This window comes from Diabrotica undecimpunctata, chromosome 8 (assembly GCF_040954645.1).
Source record: "Diabrotica undecimpunctata isolate CICGRU chromosome 8, icDiaUnde3, whole genome shotgun sequence".
In the NCBI taxonomy this organism is placed as follows: domain Eukaryota; kingdom Metazoa; phylum Arthropoda; class Insecta; order Coleoptera; family Chrysomelidae; genus Diabrotica; species Diabrotica undecimpunctata.
This window is the reverse complement of record NC_092810.1, coordinates 126,360,700-126,379,813: the sequence shown is the minus strand read 5'-3', so window position 1 is coordinate 126,379,813 and position 19,114 is coordinate 126,360,700. Positions and strand designations below refer to the sequence as shown.

At 31.8% G+C, this 19,114-nt stretch overlaps 2 protein-coding genes across 2 annotated transcripts; one reads left to right on the top strand and one right to left on the bottom strand.

Annotated features, from left to right (window-relative positions):
• Nucleotides 1-1,634: 1,634 nt before the first annotated feature.
• LOC140447976 (uncharacterized) lies at nt 1,635-12,151 on the top strand. Its single transcript, XM_072540969.1, has one exon. It carries the CDS (start codon nt 2,005-2,007, stop codon nt 4,126-4,128), a length of 2,124 nt encoding a protein of 707 aa, XP_072397070.1. The 5' UTR covers nt 1,635-2,004; the 3' UTR covers nt 4,129-12,151.
• Nucleotides 12,152-16,699: 4,548 nt separating this feature from the next.
• On the bottom strand, nt 16,700-18,998 carry Snup (snurportin-1). The gene has a single exon (XM_072540968.1). The coding sequence runs from the start codon at nt 18,703-18,705 to the stop codon at nt 17,653-17,655; it is 1,053 nt and encodes a 350-aa protein (XP_072397069.1). The 5' UTR covers nt 18,706-18,998; the 3' UTR covers nt 16,700-17,652.
• Between the last annotated feature and the right edge of the window lie 116 nt (nt 18,999-19,114).

The following is a 19,114-nucleotide window of genomic DNA, read 5'->3' as shown; positions in this document are numbered from 1 at the left end:
TGAAAGCGTCGGATGCCTTTTCAGAAAGAGACTAAACGATTTCTTTTCAGCTGATTTTTTGACTCCGCTAAATGGGGTATTGAGTTTCGTATTGCAAGTTGAAATCCCAGTCGTTTTATATCACGCGCTCTTAGCCCGAAATAACATTGATCCATAGTTAGGGCATACTCAACCAACTCATTTTCTAATTCCAAAGGAAGAATAGGTCGGCGGCCAATTGATATCCCGACGAGTTCTTCTGGAGTCTTGTCTGATTTCACATATCGTTCTAAGGTACCTTTTGGTACTCCAAAACTTTTAAGACCTTTAAATAGCCTATCTATCTATTTCTTACTGTATTTACAGCCCGTATAATTCGTTCCATTTTTTATTTTTTGGCGGCATCTACAAATAAAAAAACACATAAAAATAAAAATTTTACACGTGGTCCTAATTTGAGACACCCTGAGACATTTGGAACCTACAGGTATCTCAAATTAGGATTTATCCATTAAAAATAAAACGAATTTTTACTGGTTATATATGCCACACAATTACCGTTTGATTTGCATAAAATGTATTAACTAATATTAAACTAACAAAAAAAAATAATTGGAGTAAATGTAATCATCTTATCTTGATGTGTTGTAAGTTTTTATTAATTCTGAAAAAATTTATGTAATGTGTAAATCAAATTAACGTTGACAAAACAACAATGGTCACTTCTAAGCGTCAACTAAAAGCAGATCTACCACTACCACTACTGCCCAGAATGATCAGTTTTCAATATTTTCACTAGATGTCACCCTATCGTACACAAATATACGACGGTGTCTCAAATTAGGCGCCTGTCTCGAATTCGGTGCCTTTTCTCTACCTAATCCATTTTTTTTTATTAACTTTATATTTGACTCAATTTTATAATGACCGGTAAAAAATACGGGGCTCTGTTGTTAAGTACATGGTAATAATGGAATGTCTGTAGTTAAGGATTAAAATCGCCGTCTGTTTCAAGCGTTGTTTCTGAGAAGACGGTGTTTTTTCTACACAAAAAGTGCTTACAAATATTTTTGTCCAAATGATCTCAACTATAGTTCTTCTTTGAAACATTTTTTTCTACGCCGAACAGATTCTTGGAAAATCGACGTTTTCCGTTTTCTTACCCTACGAGAGGGAAAAGTACGGGGGTAGGAGTGGCAAACTTTTTTGCATCTTTTTTGGGGTCCCAAAATTTACATTCTCGGCAACATTCAGTTTGTTCTACAGTTTTTAGAGATCAAATCCTGACGACTGTTTCAAGGGGTCTAGCTACTAATTCATATTTTTTCAAAACTAAGTTAGACTTATTTTCTGATTCTCCATGTTGGATTACACTTTACACTAAATTAATTATTGTTCATTGTAATGGATTTTTTTTCTCGGCAATGACAGGTGGAGAGGTGTGACATCAACACGGGCAACTGTATGTACACATGGTGTGTAAGCGTGTGTAAGTGTATCGTGATGGATTGTGATAAGTGTTGTCTATGTGGATATTAAGGACATTGCATAAACAGCCTTTTGATTTTTGAAGAGAAGGTAATGTCCTTTCGGGAGCATTACCTTACAATTCAATCAAATTAATTATCTTTTTATTAATGCCCATGTAAACAATGTTGGTTTTTAGGTTTAAAATTATAATATTCAAATAAGTTAAAATTGCATTCCATATTTTATCAGCAAATTATATGAAGTTAGTCATTAGTCATATATAGATAACAAACACAGATAACATTGGCCACACAGATTACAGACAGAATAACCACAAATAAATGAATAAATCAAAACAAAACAATCTGCTAAGATATTAAGTGAAAACACACGTTATAAGAATCCTAAAAATAAACGCACTATGTTATTTTTTTTAATAGTGTGGGGTATTTATATATTGTGATAGTATAAAGTGATTTATTTAGGGAAGACAATCAAGTCTGGAAAAGTCCTGGCGTCCCAATTATGTAATATTAAATTTGGAAAGCTATAAAGATGCAGGTAGGAATATGGAAGAAAATAGCAGATCTTGGATCTGGTGCTTTCGGCGTGGTTTCCTTGTGGCAAAATACAGAAAATGACGACTGTACTGCAATAAAAATGTGTAAATTCAGAACAGATTCCAGTTTAACACAGAGGCAAAAGGAGCGTTGGAAAAATGAAGTAGATAAAATCAAAATTATAAATCATCCAAATATAATAAAATACAAAGTTATTCCAGAAGATTTGGAGAAACATTTAATGGCAAATAGTACTACCAGTATGCCATTACTTCCCATGGAATACTGCCGAAAAGGAAATTTGCGTCATGTTCTACAGAAACCTTCTAATAGCTCAGGGTTACCGGAGGAAGAAGTGAGATGTATTCTTGACGACATTTCTAGTGGTCTTGCACATTTGCATAAGCTTAAGGTTACACATAGAGACATTAAGCCTGATAATATTGTTTTACAAAATTGTGAAGAAAGAAAAACACAGACTATTTATAAGATTATTGATCTTGGTTATGCGAAGGAATTGGGAGACTCCACAGTAAGTTTTGTTGGTACTATGCATTATTTAGCTCCAGAAATTTTTGAAGCAAAGAATTATAATAATAGTGTTGATTATTGGTCTATGGGTATACTAACATTTGAAATTATTTGTGGATTTATACCTTTTTTAGCAAATCTTACACCTTTTGAGAGGTTTGAAAAAATTCGCAACAAACAATGTAATGACATTTGTATCCTCATGAGCTATTCAGGGCAAATTACTTATTCACAGTACATTAGAAAAGAAACTTATATTTCAACATGGTTGAAACAACATTTGGAAATCTGGCTAAGACATGTTCTTACTTATGACCAAAATGTTAGAGCTGAGAATTTTCCAAATAATGTTGAACCATTGGAATATTTAAGCAAGATTTTACAGAAAAAAATTGTTAATGTTTTTTCATTGTGTAAATTAGAATATTATTCTTATGAAATAATTGAAGGTACTCTTGTTGGCACACTAAAAGACTGGATTTCTAGAGATATTAAAGTTCCTAAAGATGAACTTTTGTTATTTGTATTTAAAGATAATTTTAATGTCCAAGATAATGATGAATTGCTGAATATTATTGGCAATGACTACATATATGTAACTAGAAAACGATTTTTACCAGAAAATCTCAACTATAATTTTCCAAAGCTTATAAGAGAAGTAATGAAGTCAGTAGAAAAATTTGACAAAAATTACGTAAGAGGTTTAATATCACAATTTATATTCTTTGTTACTCAAGAAAAGCATATATCATTTCACTTTAGAACATGTTTTCATATATATCTCAATTTCTTAAATCATATTTTAAACACCATCAAAAGTTCAAAAGCCTCTGCATCAGCTACTGTAAAACAATTGGTCACTAGAATTGACTGCTACAACAAAATGAAAGCTGATGTTGGAAATATTGATTTAAAAAACAATTCTATTTATGAGGAATGTTTAAATCACGCTCAGAGGCTTCTAGCAGGCTCAGAAAGAAGTATTACTAAGTTTAGTGAACTTGAGAGAAAGATACACTCAGTAAGTAGAAGGTTAAAAGTGCTCTCGAGTTTAACTTCAAATATTTTAGACATTGTCAATAGATACAACCTCGATGAGCATTTTGAGAGTGCTTTAATTTTAATCGACAAAACCAACATACATAATCCAAATAAACTTAAGGAATTACTTTGTGGTATGAGAAAATTAATATCAAATACAATTAAAGTTAGAGAAACTACTTTAAAAAATAAAGAGTTGGTGGCATTTTCAAGGATAGTAGGTAATATCATGTGCCACTGTTTTGAGTTGTTAAACTGGATTAAAAGTTACATCAGTTATAATGAAGAGATAATGAAGTCATTTGAGCAAAACAAAAGTATTTATCTAGATATTCTTCTAAAGGCTGCACAAAAGCCCAAAGTAGAACCAGAAGGATCTGTTTCTGATAATGTATCCTTAAGCGGTAGTTTAAATCAAGAGTTGATTAATCTTCCTTTGCCATTTTTATTGCAAGAAAATCAAGAGCTTCGATATGAATTTGAGGAGGCATTATCTTCTGGCATTTCTGACCATAAAAATTCTGTGAATTGTTTAAAGTTGTTATAAACAAATGTGATTATGTTTGTTGTGATTTTTTTTTATTAATTGTTTAATATAACATAAAAAATATTATTCAATACAAGGGTTTTGTAAACCAAGATTTATATAGTACTATCTAGATGTTAATAACTGCATTATCTACATTCTTATTTGATTGTTCATTAAGTTTAGCAAAATTAGTTTATATTCCTCTTGTGCACATAGTTTTAATCAAACAATGCTGCATTTTGTGCTCATTCTTTTGAACTTGTCTCATGATGTTCTATGAAATTTTTGTTGGGACGTCAGGAGCACTGTTTTTTTGAATTCTTTAAGGTATGCATCACTATTTTGCTGTATCGATACTCAATAAAGCTGAAGTAAGATAAAACATTCTTATTGAATGTATATGTAGCAGTAAATATTGTGCTCTTAAATTTACCATTGTATCTGATTCTCCTAAATAATGTTCATCCATAATGTAACTGCATGCAAACTAATACTGCGTGCAATATTACATGATACAAATAACTCCTTTGATTTTCTGTTTAAACAGCTACAGCTATGTGGAAGATCTATTAATTACTTCACTAAATCTCTTTAAACATTACAATTTTTGGTATTTTCAGTAACTTACTACATATATGGCTGATATAGTAATGCAATAAAAGAATAACACTCATTTTGTTCGCTCATACCTCAAATTTGATCTATTTTCCCATCAATCAATTTTGATTCTCAATATCTTAGTAGGCACTCCAGCAGTGTGATTTAATGCAGAACAGGATTGAACGGATTGTTTTTTCTAAGCTAAGCTAACCGAACTTTACTGAAATAAAATATTAACTTATGCTTATCAAATGTTACATAACCTAACCGAACCTCATCACATCAACTAATCTCCTTTAACGTGAGACGTTCGTAATGTGAAAGTTTAATATCAGCGTTTTTAGGCATATTTCAAATGCCTCATATTTGTTGCCAAAAACTCAAAATCGAAATTTTATGTTATAGGATTTTATAGTGACTGATCAATGGAAGTGATAAATTTTATTGATCTCGTGAGAATCATAAAAATGGTAAAAATCGCGCAGCGTTTATTTATTTAACAGCTTCATAGGAACTGGCATCTTTTCTTGGGGCCCCAAAATTGAGGTTTTTAGAAAAATTCAGCTTGTTCATCTCATTTTTAGAGATCAGACCTCTGACGACTGGACTAGTATTGCATTTTTGTAAATGCACAATCACTAATTATTTCTACATTATGTATCTCTCTCTCTCTTTCTCTCTCTCTCTCTCTCTCTCTCTCTCTCTCTCTCTCTCTATATATATATATATATATATATATATATATATATATATATTTGTATATCTCTCTATTAGTTTTAATATTTATTTTAACATTAACACACATTTTCAAATACCTTTTCATAGTAAACTCTTTAACAGCTCTCTTCAATTCGGGTTCCAATGTGTTGATAAAGTAAATATAATATGTTAATATATTATTCTGAAAAAATAATACAATTTAGATCTCTATACCAGGATTTATCTGATAATTGATTAAATCATTATATGGTTTATTAATTTTTATGTTGTGTATTGGACACTCAAGTAGAAATTGTACTAATGTTCCCATTCTACCACAACTGCAGTATAGTACAGTGTTAGTGCACTTTAGCACATATTTGATTTATTGCACTAATAAAGCTTGTATTTGGTATTTTATGGAACCATGATTGTCTGGGAATTCTATTTCGATGTTATACAAAATTTAATCTGTTCATGGATTCTGTATATAAGCTTTATCATATTTCTCTAATTTGTTTTTTGTTTGTTTTATGAATAGGTCAGAAGGATGATGTTTGAGATGTAGTTCCTCTCCTGTAGTTTGTGCTGCTTTTGCTAGTCTATTTACTATTTCTTTGCTTGTTATACCTATATGTTCCTTTATCCATTAAATAAATGATAAATTTTTGTAGTGAATCTCATTGTGTACATTCAGAATTCACTTCAGTGTGATTTATTGAATCAGTAAAAATATCCACACACTCAGAAATATTTCTTTCCAAACGTTCATCACTATTCCTTTAGTCCTGCTCGGTCTGTTTTTCCATAACTTGGTTATTTCCTCTGAGTATTGTACCCATACATTTAATTTCCTTTCTGTATTTCATATTAGTGCTTCAATTCTTTTCTACAATTCTTGATGTCTCGAACCTGTTTCCCCATTTCTTTGTAACTTTTTGGTAATTATTTATATGAATTTTGGGTCTTGCAAATAATCTCGTTTTCTCGTATTCACATATTTTTCCCTCTATTGCAAAGTGATTGTAAGATTTCAGTTTACCACTCATAATAATTGTACTTTCATCTTTTTTTCCTTTTTAATCTCTATTAACTCTTTCAATATTCTCAGAATTTATTAGAATCATCATCATCTATTTACTTAAAGTGGATCATTTTGCATTAATTTCTCAGAAATCAAGTTCAGTCAATTCAAATAAAACCAATACTCTTTATAAGTAAAAAATATACACATCACTTTATATTTAAATCTAAGCGCGGTATTGCCTAAATATATTAATATTGTTAAAATAAATTATTATTTGAAATATAAATCAAACAATTCTTGTATTGAATCAATATATTTTTGCCAAAAACAAAAGCTACAGTGCATAATGGAAATACAGCTAGTTTATTTAAATGAATAATATTTTGCTGTTCAGTTAATGTGTTTCTGCATGCTATAAGATAGTATGTAATTGCACTAATGACTGAGTCATCAAAGGAAGACGGTTAGAGTTGGTACAAAACCACATCAACCTTGGAAATACGAATGCCCGAAAGAAAAAAATACACAATATAAAAATCTTTAAAATAATTATGATATTTCGTGTAAAAATTAAATTAAAGGTATCAGTGTAAAATTGATCGTATGCGTGAACATTTCCTTTGCATGTTTACCATATATGTTGCCCACCTACCTAACCGTGGTTTATGTTTTGTTTGTTACAATAAAGCCGTTCTGATGAATCCCTGAGCGTGAAAAGTGTCCTCCTTGTACAATCCTGTATGAATGAATACTAATATTTATATGTAGTTACGTGGCTAAAGGTTTCAGCCAAAGCAAAAAAAAAAATTATTAATTAATAACTACGCAATTAAAACACTATTTACACTTATAAAGATTATTTAATTTTCATACAGAGAAATACATTACTCTTTATAATAATGTTTATGTATAATATAATTTGTTTAATCTTTTGTTTATTGTTTACTTTTCCAGTAAAACCACTTAAGGTGTTACAAAAGACTGTTAGCAGAATAATTCTTACTAACGCCACATAATTAATAACCACACAGAAGCGAAACTGAAAGTCGGTACCTTTGAAGTTGTAGGGACCAAGATATTTGACCTTGTACACCACTTACAGAATTATACACTGAGAAACAAGTATTTCCCTTACACGGAGAACGTGTAAGTATAAGTAAAAATACTTGTTTCTCAGTGTTCAACTCCGTCTTGCTGTGAGCACGCACAGCAGATAATTATATATTTTCAGTAATATCTGATTTCATCGTTTCGTTCGTAGATTGACGTCACTTAATAAGTGAGTTAGGTTCATGAGATTTTGTAAATAGTCTACGATTGTTGCCGCATCTCCTTTGATGGTTTCTGTCGTAGTTGCAAATGAAACTTTAAGATAAAATACTTCCAAACTACGGTCTATTAATTCGGAAAACAATTAGTTACTACCGTACTAATATTTGATACATTGTTTACTAAAATATGCAAGTATTTCACAATTATGCACTGTAATTTATTGATTAATATTTAGTAAAAAACGAAAGCTGTGTTACGGTGCTATATCAATATATTTGTATTATAAAATGTTGTATGTAATATATTGCCTTTATAAAAGGTACTTGTTGTAATATCGGTTACATGTAAAATGCATATTTGATTGGTTTTATTCAAATATTTTGAACACGATTTATTCTTAAATACATAGACCGTCACAAAATCCGGCCATTCTGAAATGTTTCAAAAAGTTACTTACACTTTATTTGGTATTGAGAAGGAGTTATAAACTCGAATTATGTATACTTTATTTCCTTTAAGTTCATTGCACGACATCCAATTTTGACGTTGATATTTTCGCAAAGTAGGACACAGGAGTTGCATACAAACTAAAAAATATATACGCATCTGTTCAGAGGTAGCGAAGAGTAGTTGCTAAAACCGGGTAGCGGATACATATTTAAAAAATGTGGGAATGCATTGTTTCCAACTTCTTAGCTTTTAATAGGTGTATGAAAGTTTTACGGGAAAATACGAACGAGCAATGGTTAAGATTCGTTTTAATGATGTTCTTAGGAACAAAAATCACAAATAAATGAATCATCATTTTCGTCGCAGCCTCATGGGACCAACTTGAACACTTTTTCCAACCTTCTTTCGATTTCGAGTTTGAAAATAAATCGTTGCAATAGATGCAAGCCTCATCCCTCTTCTGAACTATGTGAATCTTCTTTAGAAATTGATTTTCCTTTTAAAATAGACTGGGATTTCCGTTAACTTTCATATTTAACTTCCTTACACCCCTTTCCTTTGGAAGTTCCTGTGCTAGTTCAGCTTTATAGGGTGAAGAAGTCAACAATGCTGCTTTACCTCTCTTTCTCTTATTACTTGCTGGGTTTTTTATCGCTTTTGGAATCTTAAATATTTCTTTGGGAGAGAACGAAAAACTACAACAGGTGTTGAAGGAGTTAACACTTTCATGATCGTGTGTGTAGATTCTGAAAATCTCGATTCGTTTGAAATATGTTCAGTGGAAGATTTATTTAAGTTAAAAACTGTAGGAGCGCTAGGGCGACTTTCATGTTCTACTTGGGATATACCTTCGGGTTCATTTGAAATAGATTCTGGATTATCATTCTAGCTTTACAACCCTGTGTGGGTCCTAGCCTCCTCAAGAATTTCTCTCCAGTCGTCCCTATCCATCGCCTTTCTCCGCCAAGCATGTATTCCCCAGCGGCGGCTCGTGGCCTAAAAAAGTAGTGAAGATGGGGAAAGCTTGCCGGAGCCAAAAGGAGTTTTGGTACCTAATTCGCGCCCAAATCTCATAAAAAATTCGTTAAAAAAAATGTTTAGAGTTTATGGCCCTAATAACTTGAAAACAGTTTTTCTTGTTCAGTTCTGCTTGCCTGGGGTATTTTAGTTCTGAACCTCGACATTTCATTGAGGGTTTTTTGGCGATTAAAACACCACGCCTGGGGTTGGTGAGTTTCGATTCAGCCGCCCACTCTAAGTCAGATGCTGATTGCAGCCGACCACTCTGGATCAGACGCAGATGTTTAAAATACTCGTTGGTCGACAATGTAAAAGAACATCCCTTTTATCTTCATTTTTTCAATGCCTAAATGGAGTTTCTAATATATTACACACCAAGTCATTAATTTAGCCACCATTTAATATAGTCTTCTGCAGGTCATCATGCAGGGTAGAGTCGATGGCAAAAAGGGAATAGGTAGAAAGAGGAAATCATGGCTGCGAAATATTTGAGACTAGACAAACATGACTGTAGACGATTTATTCCACGTTGCAAAAGACAGAGAAATTTTTAGAAATGTGGTCGCCAACCTTCGTTAATGGAGACGGCATAGGAAGAAGAAGAAGAAGTCATTAATTGGATTCATGTCTCTCTAAAATTATTTTTGTCCAAACGAAATCCACGAGAACACTTTATATCCGAAATCCGAAACAAACCACAGAGAAATGTATTAATAAAGTGCACTAAACAAATAAAATTAATATTGTGACTAAACTAAACTAATAAATACTATACTATACACTATACTATATAAAAATATCTATAAAATGGACTAAATTTCAAAATATTGTCGCTTAGAGAAATTTCCGAAAAATAGGAATACCAAATACACATCCAACAGTTGGTGAAGACGAATAATATATTTTTAAGCCGAACTGCATGTACCAGTTTTCTCAGCTATCACTAAGGATAGGCTGACGTCACGTTGCCATGGCAACCGTGAACGATGATGCAGATGGATTTTGCATTTCAAAAATTATATTCACCTCTTCCTGAATCCTATTATACACGGCTAGTGACACAGGTCAGGACTTGACCGTCAAGTACGTACCGCTAATAAAGCTAGTTGTCTTTTTTAACTTTTAGATTAATTAAAAGAGAATAAATAATTGATTTCAGAATTTAGATATAATAATGTTGTTTTCATTTTGTATTTATTTGTCTCAATTTAATTATATTTTTTTTGGTGAACCTCACCTTCACCTACTTCACCTGGCCGGCCGCCGCTGGTATTCCCATATTTCTCAGGTCTTCATCGATGTTATCAAGGAACCTTGTTCTGGGTCTTCCTCTTCTTCTCTGGCCAATCAGTCTATCAAGAAGAGTTTTTCTAGCTGCGTCATTTGTTTTGTCATTCTCTGTATTTGTGTTGTTCTTATTAGTATCTTCTATTTTTTTCTTTGGCATTGCTCCCGTGGATTTTTCTTTTCATTTGTTTGTTTCTTCGTTATCTTGTTTTGGTTTTTAAATTCGTCGAATCTTTTATTATTATTTATAGCTTCGATTACTTTTTTGTTCGATTTTATTATATTACTTTGTAATTCATCGACTTTTCCATTCAATTCATCGATCGAGTTTTTTTAATTTCTTCGTCCTTTTCCTTTAGTTCCCGAAAGCTCCGTTTCTCTTCTTCCCAAAAGTAGAGCGTGGAAAACAAATAAAAATCAAGTGAAGCTCCGAACGAAGTACATACAAACACATTAGCTATCATGGGAAACGTTTATTAGTGAAATTGAAAATGATTTTATGGGAGACAAACTTTTACTTGCAAAATGATAAAACATGAATAGAACAGCAAAAAATATGATCCACCTGAGTCATTAACGAACAACAGTTTATGCAACGCTATACATTCTTGAAATATGTTTGGCAAAAGGCTCAAGTTATTATCACTTTTAAGTTTAAAAATGGCGACCATAACAATTGCGAAAACTGTCAATATCAATTTGTCAATAGATTAATAAATATCAATCTATTGAAAATATATTTTAAAATGCAACGGACTTGATAGGAAATAATATAAATACAACTAAACTTGTTTTGCGATTAATGTAGTTCTCCTGTTACGTTTTGTATTTTTAAATCTTCAGTGACTTAGTCAAGTCCAATTGAATATGACATGACGTTCCTGTAAATTAAAAATTATATAATTACAATCAAGTAAAACATTTTACATAGGAAAACTTAGTTTTCTTCCATTTGCAACATTAATTTAGAAAACGACAACATTAATGCTCTTTTGCTATTTGAAATCATTTAGTTGTATTTTTATAATAGTATTTTATAATTAAACTCCATTCGCTTAGCTCGGGCATATTTTGACAGATTCATTGTCGGAAACATACAACACAACAATTCCTACTTCTCAGTATTAATAGCTCAAGTATCCTACTATTACAGACTTCTTTCTTTAAAAAAAGAAGAATTATTCTAAATAGTCGAAGTGTATACTAAACCCATCAAATTTTGGGTAGTATATATTTAAAAAATATATATTTAGTTGTTATAATTTAACATAACTATTTATTATATGGTGCAGATAAATAAATATTGATTGTCGGTAATTGGCAAAGTTCTATTTTATTTACTATTTAGTTTGTTTACTATTAATATTGGCTATGAGTACGGGTGCTTGGTTGTATAGTAATTTCCAGCCACTTTTAGTCTGTCAAAAAGTAACTAACTTCGCAAAAAAATAATTACTAAATTCACTAGACAGTTGGGACTGGGATTAGCGAACCGAGTTTATTGACGATTTTGTCTGCGTCGCATGACGCATTAATGTTTGTTATTTTTAATTTAGAATGAATTAAAGTGATTTCTTCCTTTAAAATTGTAATAAATATGATTGTATTTTATGTTGACTTTTAAAATAATATGTTAAAACTCTGTTAATTACTGCGTTAATAAAGTTTATTTACATACCAAAATTATTATTATATTACAGCTATATTAATTTGACTGAAAAAAATCTTATGATACTCGTAGCGTACCTACTCCTGAATAAGTTGTGGCTTGCCATGAAACGGCAAAATATCTCACTAACTTAGTAACGCTGTTATGTTGCACCGAAACAATAGAGAAAGGAATGCAATCTTATGTTAGTTCGAATTTGGATCAGGCAAATCTGCACTCTTATTTGCGGATGGCCAGGGTGTCGTGTCAACCTACACGATAAGGAAATTGCTTGAGGAGTATTTAAAGTGGGGTCTGGAAATTAAAGCGAAGAAAACTTAGTATCTGACAATAGGAAAACATGATGTAAATGATATAAAATCCGATGCAGGAAACATTTGAACAACACAATGTTGTCGATACTTAGGATTTCAGTTAAATGAAGATGGAAAGTATAATGCAGTACAAAACAAGATAGCAAGAGGTAAAGCTATAACAAAGAAGTTAAGCCGCAAGCCCTTATCTCTTGCCGTACTGCTCCACCATAGGTCAATCAGACACCAGAATAATTATTCTAGTCTAAGCCGCAGATTCGTTTTAGAATTTTAAACTGCTGCATTAGCCTTTTTTATTTTTCTGTGCACCAAGCCAGGGCTTGAACACACATACACTTAACCATTCGACAGTAAAGCGATTGCGAGTTAGACGCCTGAACCTCTTGGCTATCTGACCGACTATGGAATAAAAGTTTATTAAATTAAAGGAAGAAGAAGTTGTTCAATTCGTTGGTAAAAAGCACTGTAACACGGTGCAGAGGTGTGGACATTATCAGAAGGGAATAAAAAAATATGGTTAAAACAAAAGAAATTCGAAATATAATGGGAATAGAAACGACGTTACGGGACTAAATTTATAATTGGGTCTCACAAGAAAGAAGGAGAGACCATTCAGCAAAACGATGAAAAGAAGGAATCAAAGAGGCAATGAGGTACACTCACAACTGCGTGGATAGAACAAAAAATAGTAATAAGATCACCCAAAAACTACTAAATCGTCCTTTGGTACAGAGATAAATATAAATAATATTACGATTTGACATATTTAGTACAATTATTTGGTAATTTGCATTATCGTACAAAAGATTGAATCAAATTCGGGCAACTTTCAAGTTATTTTAACATCAGAATTGCATTATATCAACTCCAAAACAAATCTGCAGAAAAACATCAAGCTTCGGTATCATAATTGTTTTAAATTTCGTTCCAAATGTCTTTAGATGTACTGTGTTTTTAATATTAAGGAAGCGTGGGGGAATTTTATGCAGCGGGTAATTATACGCAGAGTCGATTCAAATATACCGGTCTTGAGCTGGTGTCATGTGCGCACAATGCATATCAGTTGGCAGAGATATTGCTACACGTGCTTACGAATTTCAGTTGTTATTGAGCCTTCAATGATAATACATAGATTCCTATAAGAAATAGGCGTGAAAAATGTAACAAGGTAGTGTTAATCTTTCTGGTACTATTGTTTTTTGTTATCGTCATAATTGTATGTTTTAGAATCGTCTTTTTAATAATTTTATAACATTAAAGTAGTTACTTTCATATAGGGTAATGCTCATAAAATGAGGGTAATTTTACGACGTGTAATGGAGAGGTAGGTGCAGTGAGATGGTCGGAACCGGACCGGAACACTGAGACAAACTCGGTAGAGCTTACTACGTTCGGTATTTTCCGGTAGAACTAAACGAATATGCATATTACCACCTTGAAGTGAAGCCAACAAGAAATCGTTGAAATTCAACAAGAAATGTTTTAAGTTTTAGCATTGTTTTAGTTATTGCTAGTCATTCGAAATAAGTGCGCCGTTGTAAATATACTGTATCTACGTGGCCGGTATTTTCACGGAAATTGAAGTTTTTTAGACAAGGTACTTAAGTTATTTTAACTAAAAAGTAAACCTGTTACAAGACACTTAAATTAAAGCAAACGATTTTTGTACCCATTTTATTAGTTTTTTTAATCGACTTTTATTAACGATTTTTTATGGAACACAGCAGAAGGAACAGTGAGACGCGTCTCACTGTGGCACGACAAGGTGGCACCTCTGTATGGCAAGCAGCACGAATGAAAGGACTATCTTTCCAAACAGTCCACAGATATGTAAAAAAAACCTCAACAAGACGAGAACGTCCGTTTATGTCCTAATTACAAAGTAAAACAAATTTTTACTATCGAACAGAAGAACGACTTGTGCGAATATATAATTAAATGTTCTAAATGTTTTATGGTCTATTAAGAGAAGATACTCGAAAACTCTCATATGAAGCCGCAGCCTACAATAATATAGTGGTTACAGCAAACTGGCACATATCAAAAATTGCTTCACTTGCCTGGATGAAAGGATTTCAGAAACGTCATTCCAATAATTTATCCCTCCGGACCCCAGAAGGTTGTAGTCTTGTAAGGGCAACAGGTTTCAATAAATTTAACGTTGAAATGTTTTTCAGTAAACTTGAAACTATCTTAAAGCGTTTCCCGGTGTTTGGAGATGGTAGTCGTATCTATCATCAATAATTTAGATGAGACAGGAACCGTTACCGTTCAAAAGTTCCAAAAAGTGTTTGCAGAAGGAGGTATACCCACGACAGGTTAGTAAGACTACAAGTGGCGAACGTGAACCGCTCGTAACAACATGCTATATTGTTGGAGCATCTGGAGCAGCTGTTTCTCCTCTTCTGGTATTTCCTAGAGTACACTTTTAAAGATTTTATTAAACCGGTCGCCCCCTGGAACTTAAGGACTAGCTTCAAAAACAGGTTGGATGAATACAGAGTGCTTTGTGCAAGTTGTTAAGCATTTTATTAAGCACACTTGTAGTACCAGAGAAAAGCCTTCTTTATTGTGAATGGATAATCATCAAAGTCATTTATCGATTGAGGCAATCGATTTATGTAAAAATAATGGCGTTACAATCCTAACTATACCTCCACACTGTACGAACAGATTACAGCCCTTGGACGTAGGATTATTAAAACCATTTCAAACTTTCTATAATGCTGCAGTAGATAGTAGATGCATGGATGATGAACCATCCCGGTCAGTCAGACATTTACGATTTATAACGTAGCAGCTTCTGTGGGCACAGCATATTCATCACTTAACATCACAAGCGCTTTTCGAAAAACCGGAATATTTCCATTTGATCGGCATGTCTTCACTGAAGAAGATTTTTTGTCAAGTTTTGTGACAGACAGGCCACTTGTTGCAGTTGAAACCGCTGCTGAAAATGTAAATGTCTCTCTAGATGTAGAAAATCCAGGTTCAAGTAATACTGATATTACCACAACAGTTTTTAAGGGTTATCCTAAAGCTCCGACAAGAAAATCTGGGGAGGGCAACAAAAAACGCAAAGGAAAGACGATGATAACTACGGATACCCTGGAAAAAATGGAACTGATTAAATCTAAAAAAAAAACACCAAAACAGAAAAAAGTAACTAGGCGCGTATTAGATAGTGATTTTGATGAGCAAGTTGAAAATGAGATGGAATTACAAGATTCCAGCAGAGGAGAGAATTTTATTGGTGAAGATCCCGAACCAATTAGTTTCGAAGATGTTGATTGCTGTCCCAATCATGGGAATTATGTGCTTATTGAATTTAGCTATAAGCAAAAGACATACTATGTAGGCAAAGTCTTGTCTCAAATAAAAGAAAATGATTTTGAAATATCGTAGAAAAAGTTTAGATTGTTAAGTTTTTGTTTCACCAATGTCCGTCGTATGGTGTAGGTATTTAATGACTATTCTGTGGGCACATTCTTCTTTAGGTTGGTAGGTATGGTGTACTACATTTTGTCTCTCATATATCTTATTATTTTCCTATATGTGTCTAGTGTATCGCAATTTATCTTTACTGTGTTGTCTGCTAAGGATTTTTTGATGTATTGTATTTTTAAACCCCCCCCCCCCCCACCAGGACCCTATTCCGACACTGTTACTCACAAATTTTAAGGACTCAAAATGGAGGTAGCATAAATTAAAAAGTTCTTGTATTTTGAGGATCACAATTTCGCTCCCGTTCAAGCGATTCAATAACTAGTCCATTATCTCCTGGTTGTTTTTTTGGGTTTCATCTTTGCCCTTTCTTGATTTCACTAAGCGTTATGTCTGGCATGAGCTTAAAAACCTTGATTTAACATAGTTTTTGTTGCCTTTTTATCTGTATTTGGGTTTCACATCTATTACTGTATAGTTCTTGATAGAAATCTTTCACTGTTCTTAATAATTCAGTCCTACTGGTTATTATTTGTCTCTTTCCATTTTTTAATTTCCTTTGAAGTACCTTTAAGCTTTTATTTGCCTCTATCGTTTGTTGGATTGTTTTGTTATTAAATTTTGTCAAATCTTGTCTAATTGGCTGCCATTTTTGCTGAATTTGAAGTTTCGAATGTATTTCTTCTCTGTCTTCATTTGTATTCAAGTATATGTAATATTTTAAATAATTAATTAGTTAAATGGAATTACCTAGATTTTTCAATAATTCAGTTATTAATGAATAACTCATAATTAATGTATAAGAAGATATTTTATATAATTTATTTATTTTTTATTTGTACACATATTTTCTAAAATAAATACATAGTTTTGGTTAAACACTGAATTTATATATGCAATAATGTGTTGTTTTTGTACCCAATATGTAGATATTTTATTTATTAATAGCTAGGTAGTAAATACTTTCATACCAAGGATTTTTTAGTCTAGAAGACCTACACTACCATAAGAAAAATGATTGTTTATTAGTCTGTCTCTTGAGAAGCAATTAAATTGTTTAGAGTTATTTTTTGTGGATTTAGATTAGCTTTAAGATTGAGATAAAATTGGAATATGTCTTTGACGAATTGACACTGAGATGAATACTTTAGAAAGGAAATAGCAGACATGATCTTTTGGCAAAAGCTGTTATTATATTATCATTTTGGGACCTGTTTTTGTAGCAGTCTTTTATAAACTATTATTTTATAATAGTTAACCTCACAATTATAATATACTCAATAGATATTTACTACAACTGACCTACTACTTGAAAATACAGTTATATATATTTTTTAAAATTAATATAAACACTAATGATAGTCACATAAATCAGGACAGAAAAAATTAGTATATATTTTCATTATGCTATTTTTATACTGAACTATTAAAATCAGAATATCATAAATAAAATTCAAGCTCTTAAAAGAAGAGACAATATAATGTGGAGAGAGACTTTGAGTAAAAAGTGATGGAAATAGGGAAGTATCATTTAAATTGTTCCACAAGAATTATCTAGGGTAAAAATATCTCACATAAGAATAGGGACACATAAATTTGTTTTATTCTCAACATTAAATCTGAACTTACTTATATTAATAACTACATATTTCCATATTATAGTACATTCATGTTTAAATAATAGAAACATTTGTCAGTCAAAATGTATAATATATACATAAATAATAATGTGAAAATCATTATATTAAACATTTGAAGTATTAGGTTTCCATACTTTCTTTTTTATTTTTTTTATTCTTCTGCCATTTTTGTCTTCTAAACATTTCCCTATTCTCAATAAAATGCTCCAAATTGATGTAATCTGTGGGAATTTTTTGCCGATATATTTCGGGAATATCTATACCAAGTTTTTCAGGTAACATAAATGAATGAAGCCAAGTTGCTAGGGGGGTCTCTCCAAAAGTGTATTCAGATTCTTTGTGATAAAATACCACTCCATCATATGGCACTTCTTTATCTTGTATTTTCAATACATCAAACATTTTTTCTTGAATTAAACCTCTTTCAGCAGGGAAATTATCCATCAAAATAAATTTATATTTTGAGCGTTCACAATCAGACATTTCTGGCATTTCTTGAAACTTGGCTACTAGCCAGAAAAATCTAAATGTAGCTTCATTAGGTACTGTGAATAGCGAATTCCAATATAGACAATCTAATATAAAGATTGTTTTAATTTGTTTATTATAAATACAATCTAAGACTGTAGTCCCACGTGAATTGTAGTTTCCTCCACCAGGAAACTTTGTTTTTGTTTTGAAAAGGAATTTACCTTTCCCATTATAAAATCTTGTGATATGACGTGCACTAATAAGTAGTACACGAACACCTTCGGGACAAAATTTGACAATCCAATCTTCTTCTAAATCTTCTGGAATATCATGAAACCACTCAGTCAACATAAGTTTAAACTTTATAGATCTTCTCTGTTTTTTTCCACTTTCAATCTCCATATCTTCACATTGGGTTTCGTCAATACCACTTTCATTCATACTACTTTCACTATCAATTTCTTTACTTGTATCACATATTTGTGTATTTTCTTCTGCACTTTCATTCATACTACTTTCAACATTAATTTCTGAAAGAAATGTATCACATAGTTGTCTATTTTCGTCTGCACATTTAGATCTTTTTTCTTTTAGTTCAGCAAGAAATTTTATTCTTCTTTCATGTTGTGACTGTTTCCTCTCTTTACATTTATACAAATGGGCACGAGGATTATCAGACAATTTATTCGGTGGAGAGTTCATTTTTAATAAAAGTTAGTTTTGAGATCAATTAGTTGCAGTTTAGATATTCAGCAACTCAAGTGCAGTTTCAACTGTTCTCAAATAACACTAATCCTTTATCTTACTTATCAAATGTACTGTTCACATATAAATTAAAGCTATTGTACGAAAAAGTTTTCCTGAGGTAGTTTGGACTTGGACCTAGCTTAACTGAGATCAGATGAGATAAAATCATTAAAATAGAAAATAAAATAGATTCTAGTTTATTTATGAATAGGTTAGTTTATACACGAGCTGTCATATGTCATTAGCGTAGATAAATTCTTCAATTCACTTTTAACCTTTCAGTAATTAAGAATTCATCCAAAATAAAATGTCTGACCTCATTTTCTTTCGCCCGCGGCAATTATTCTTTATAAAAGACAAATAA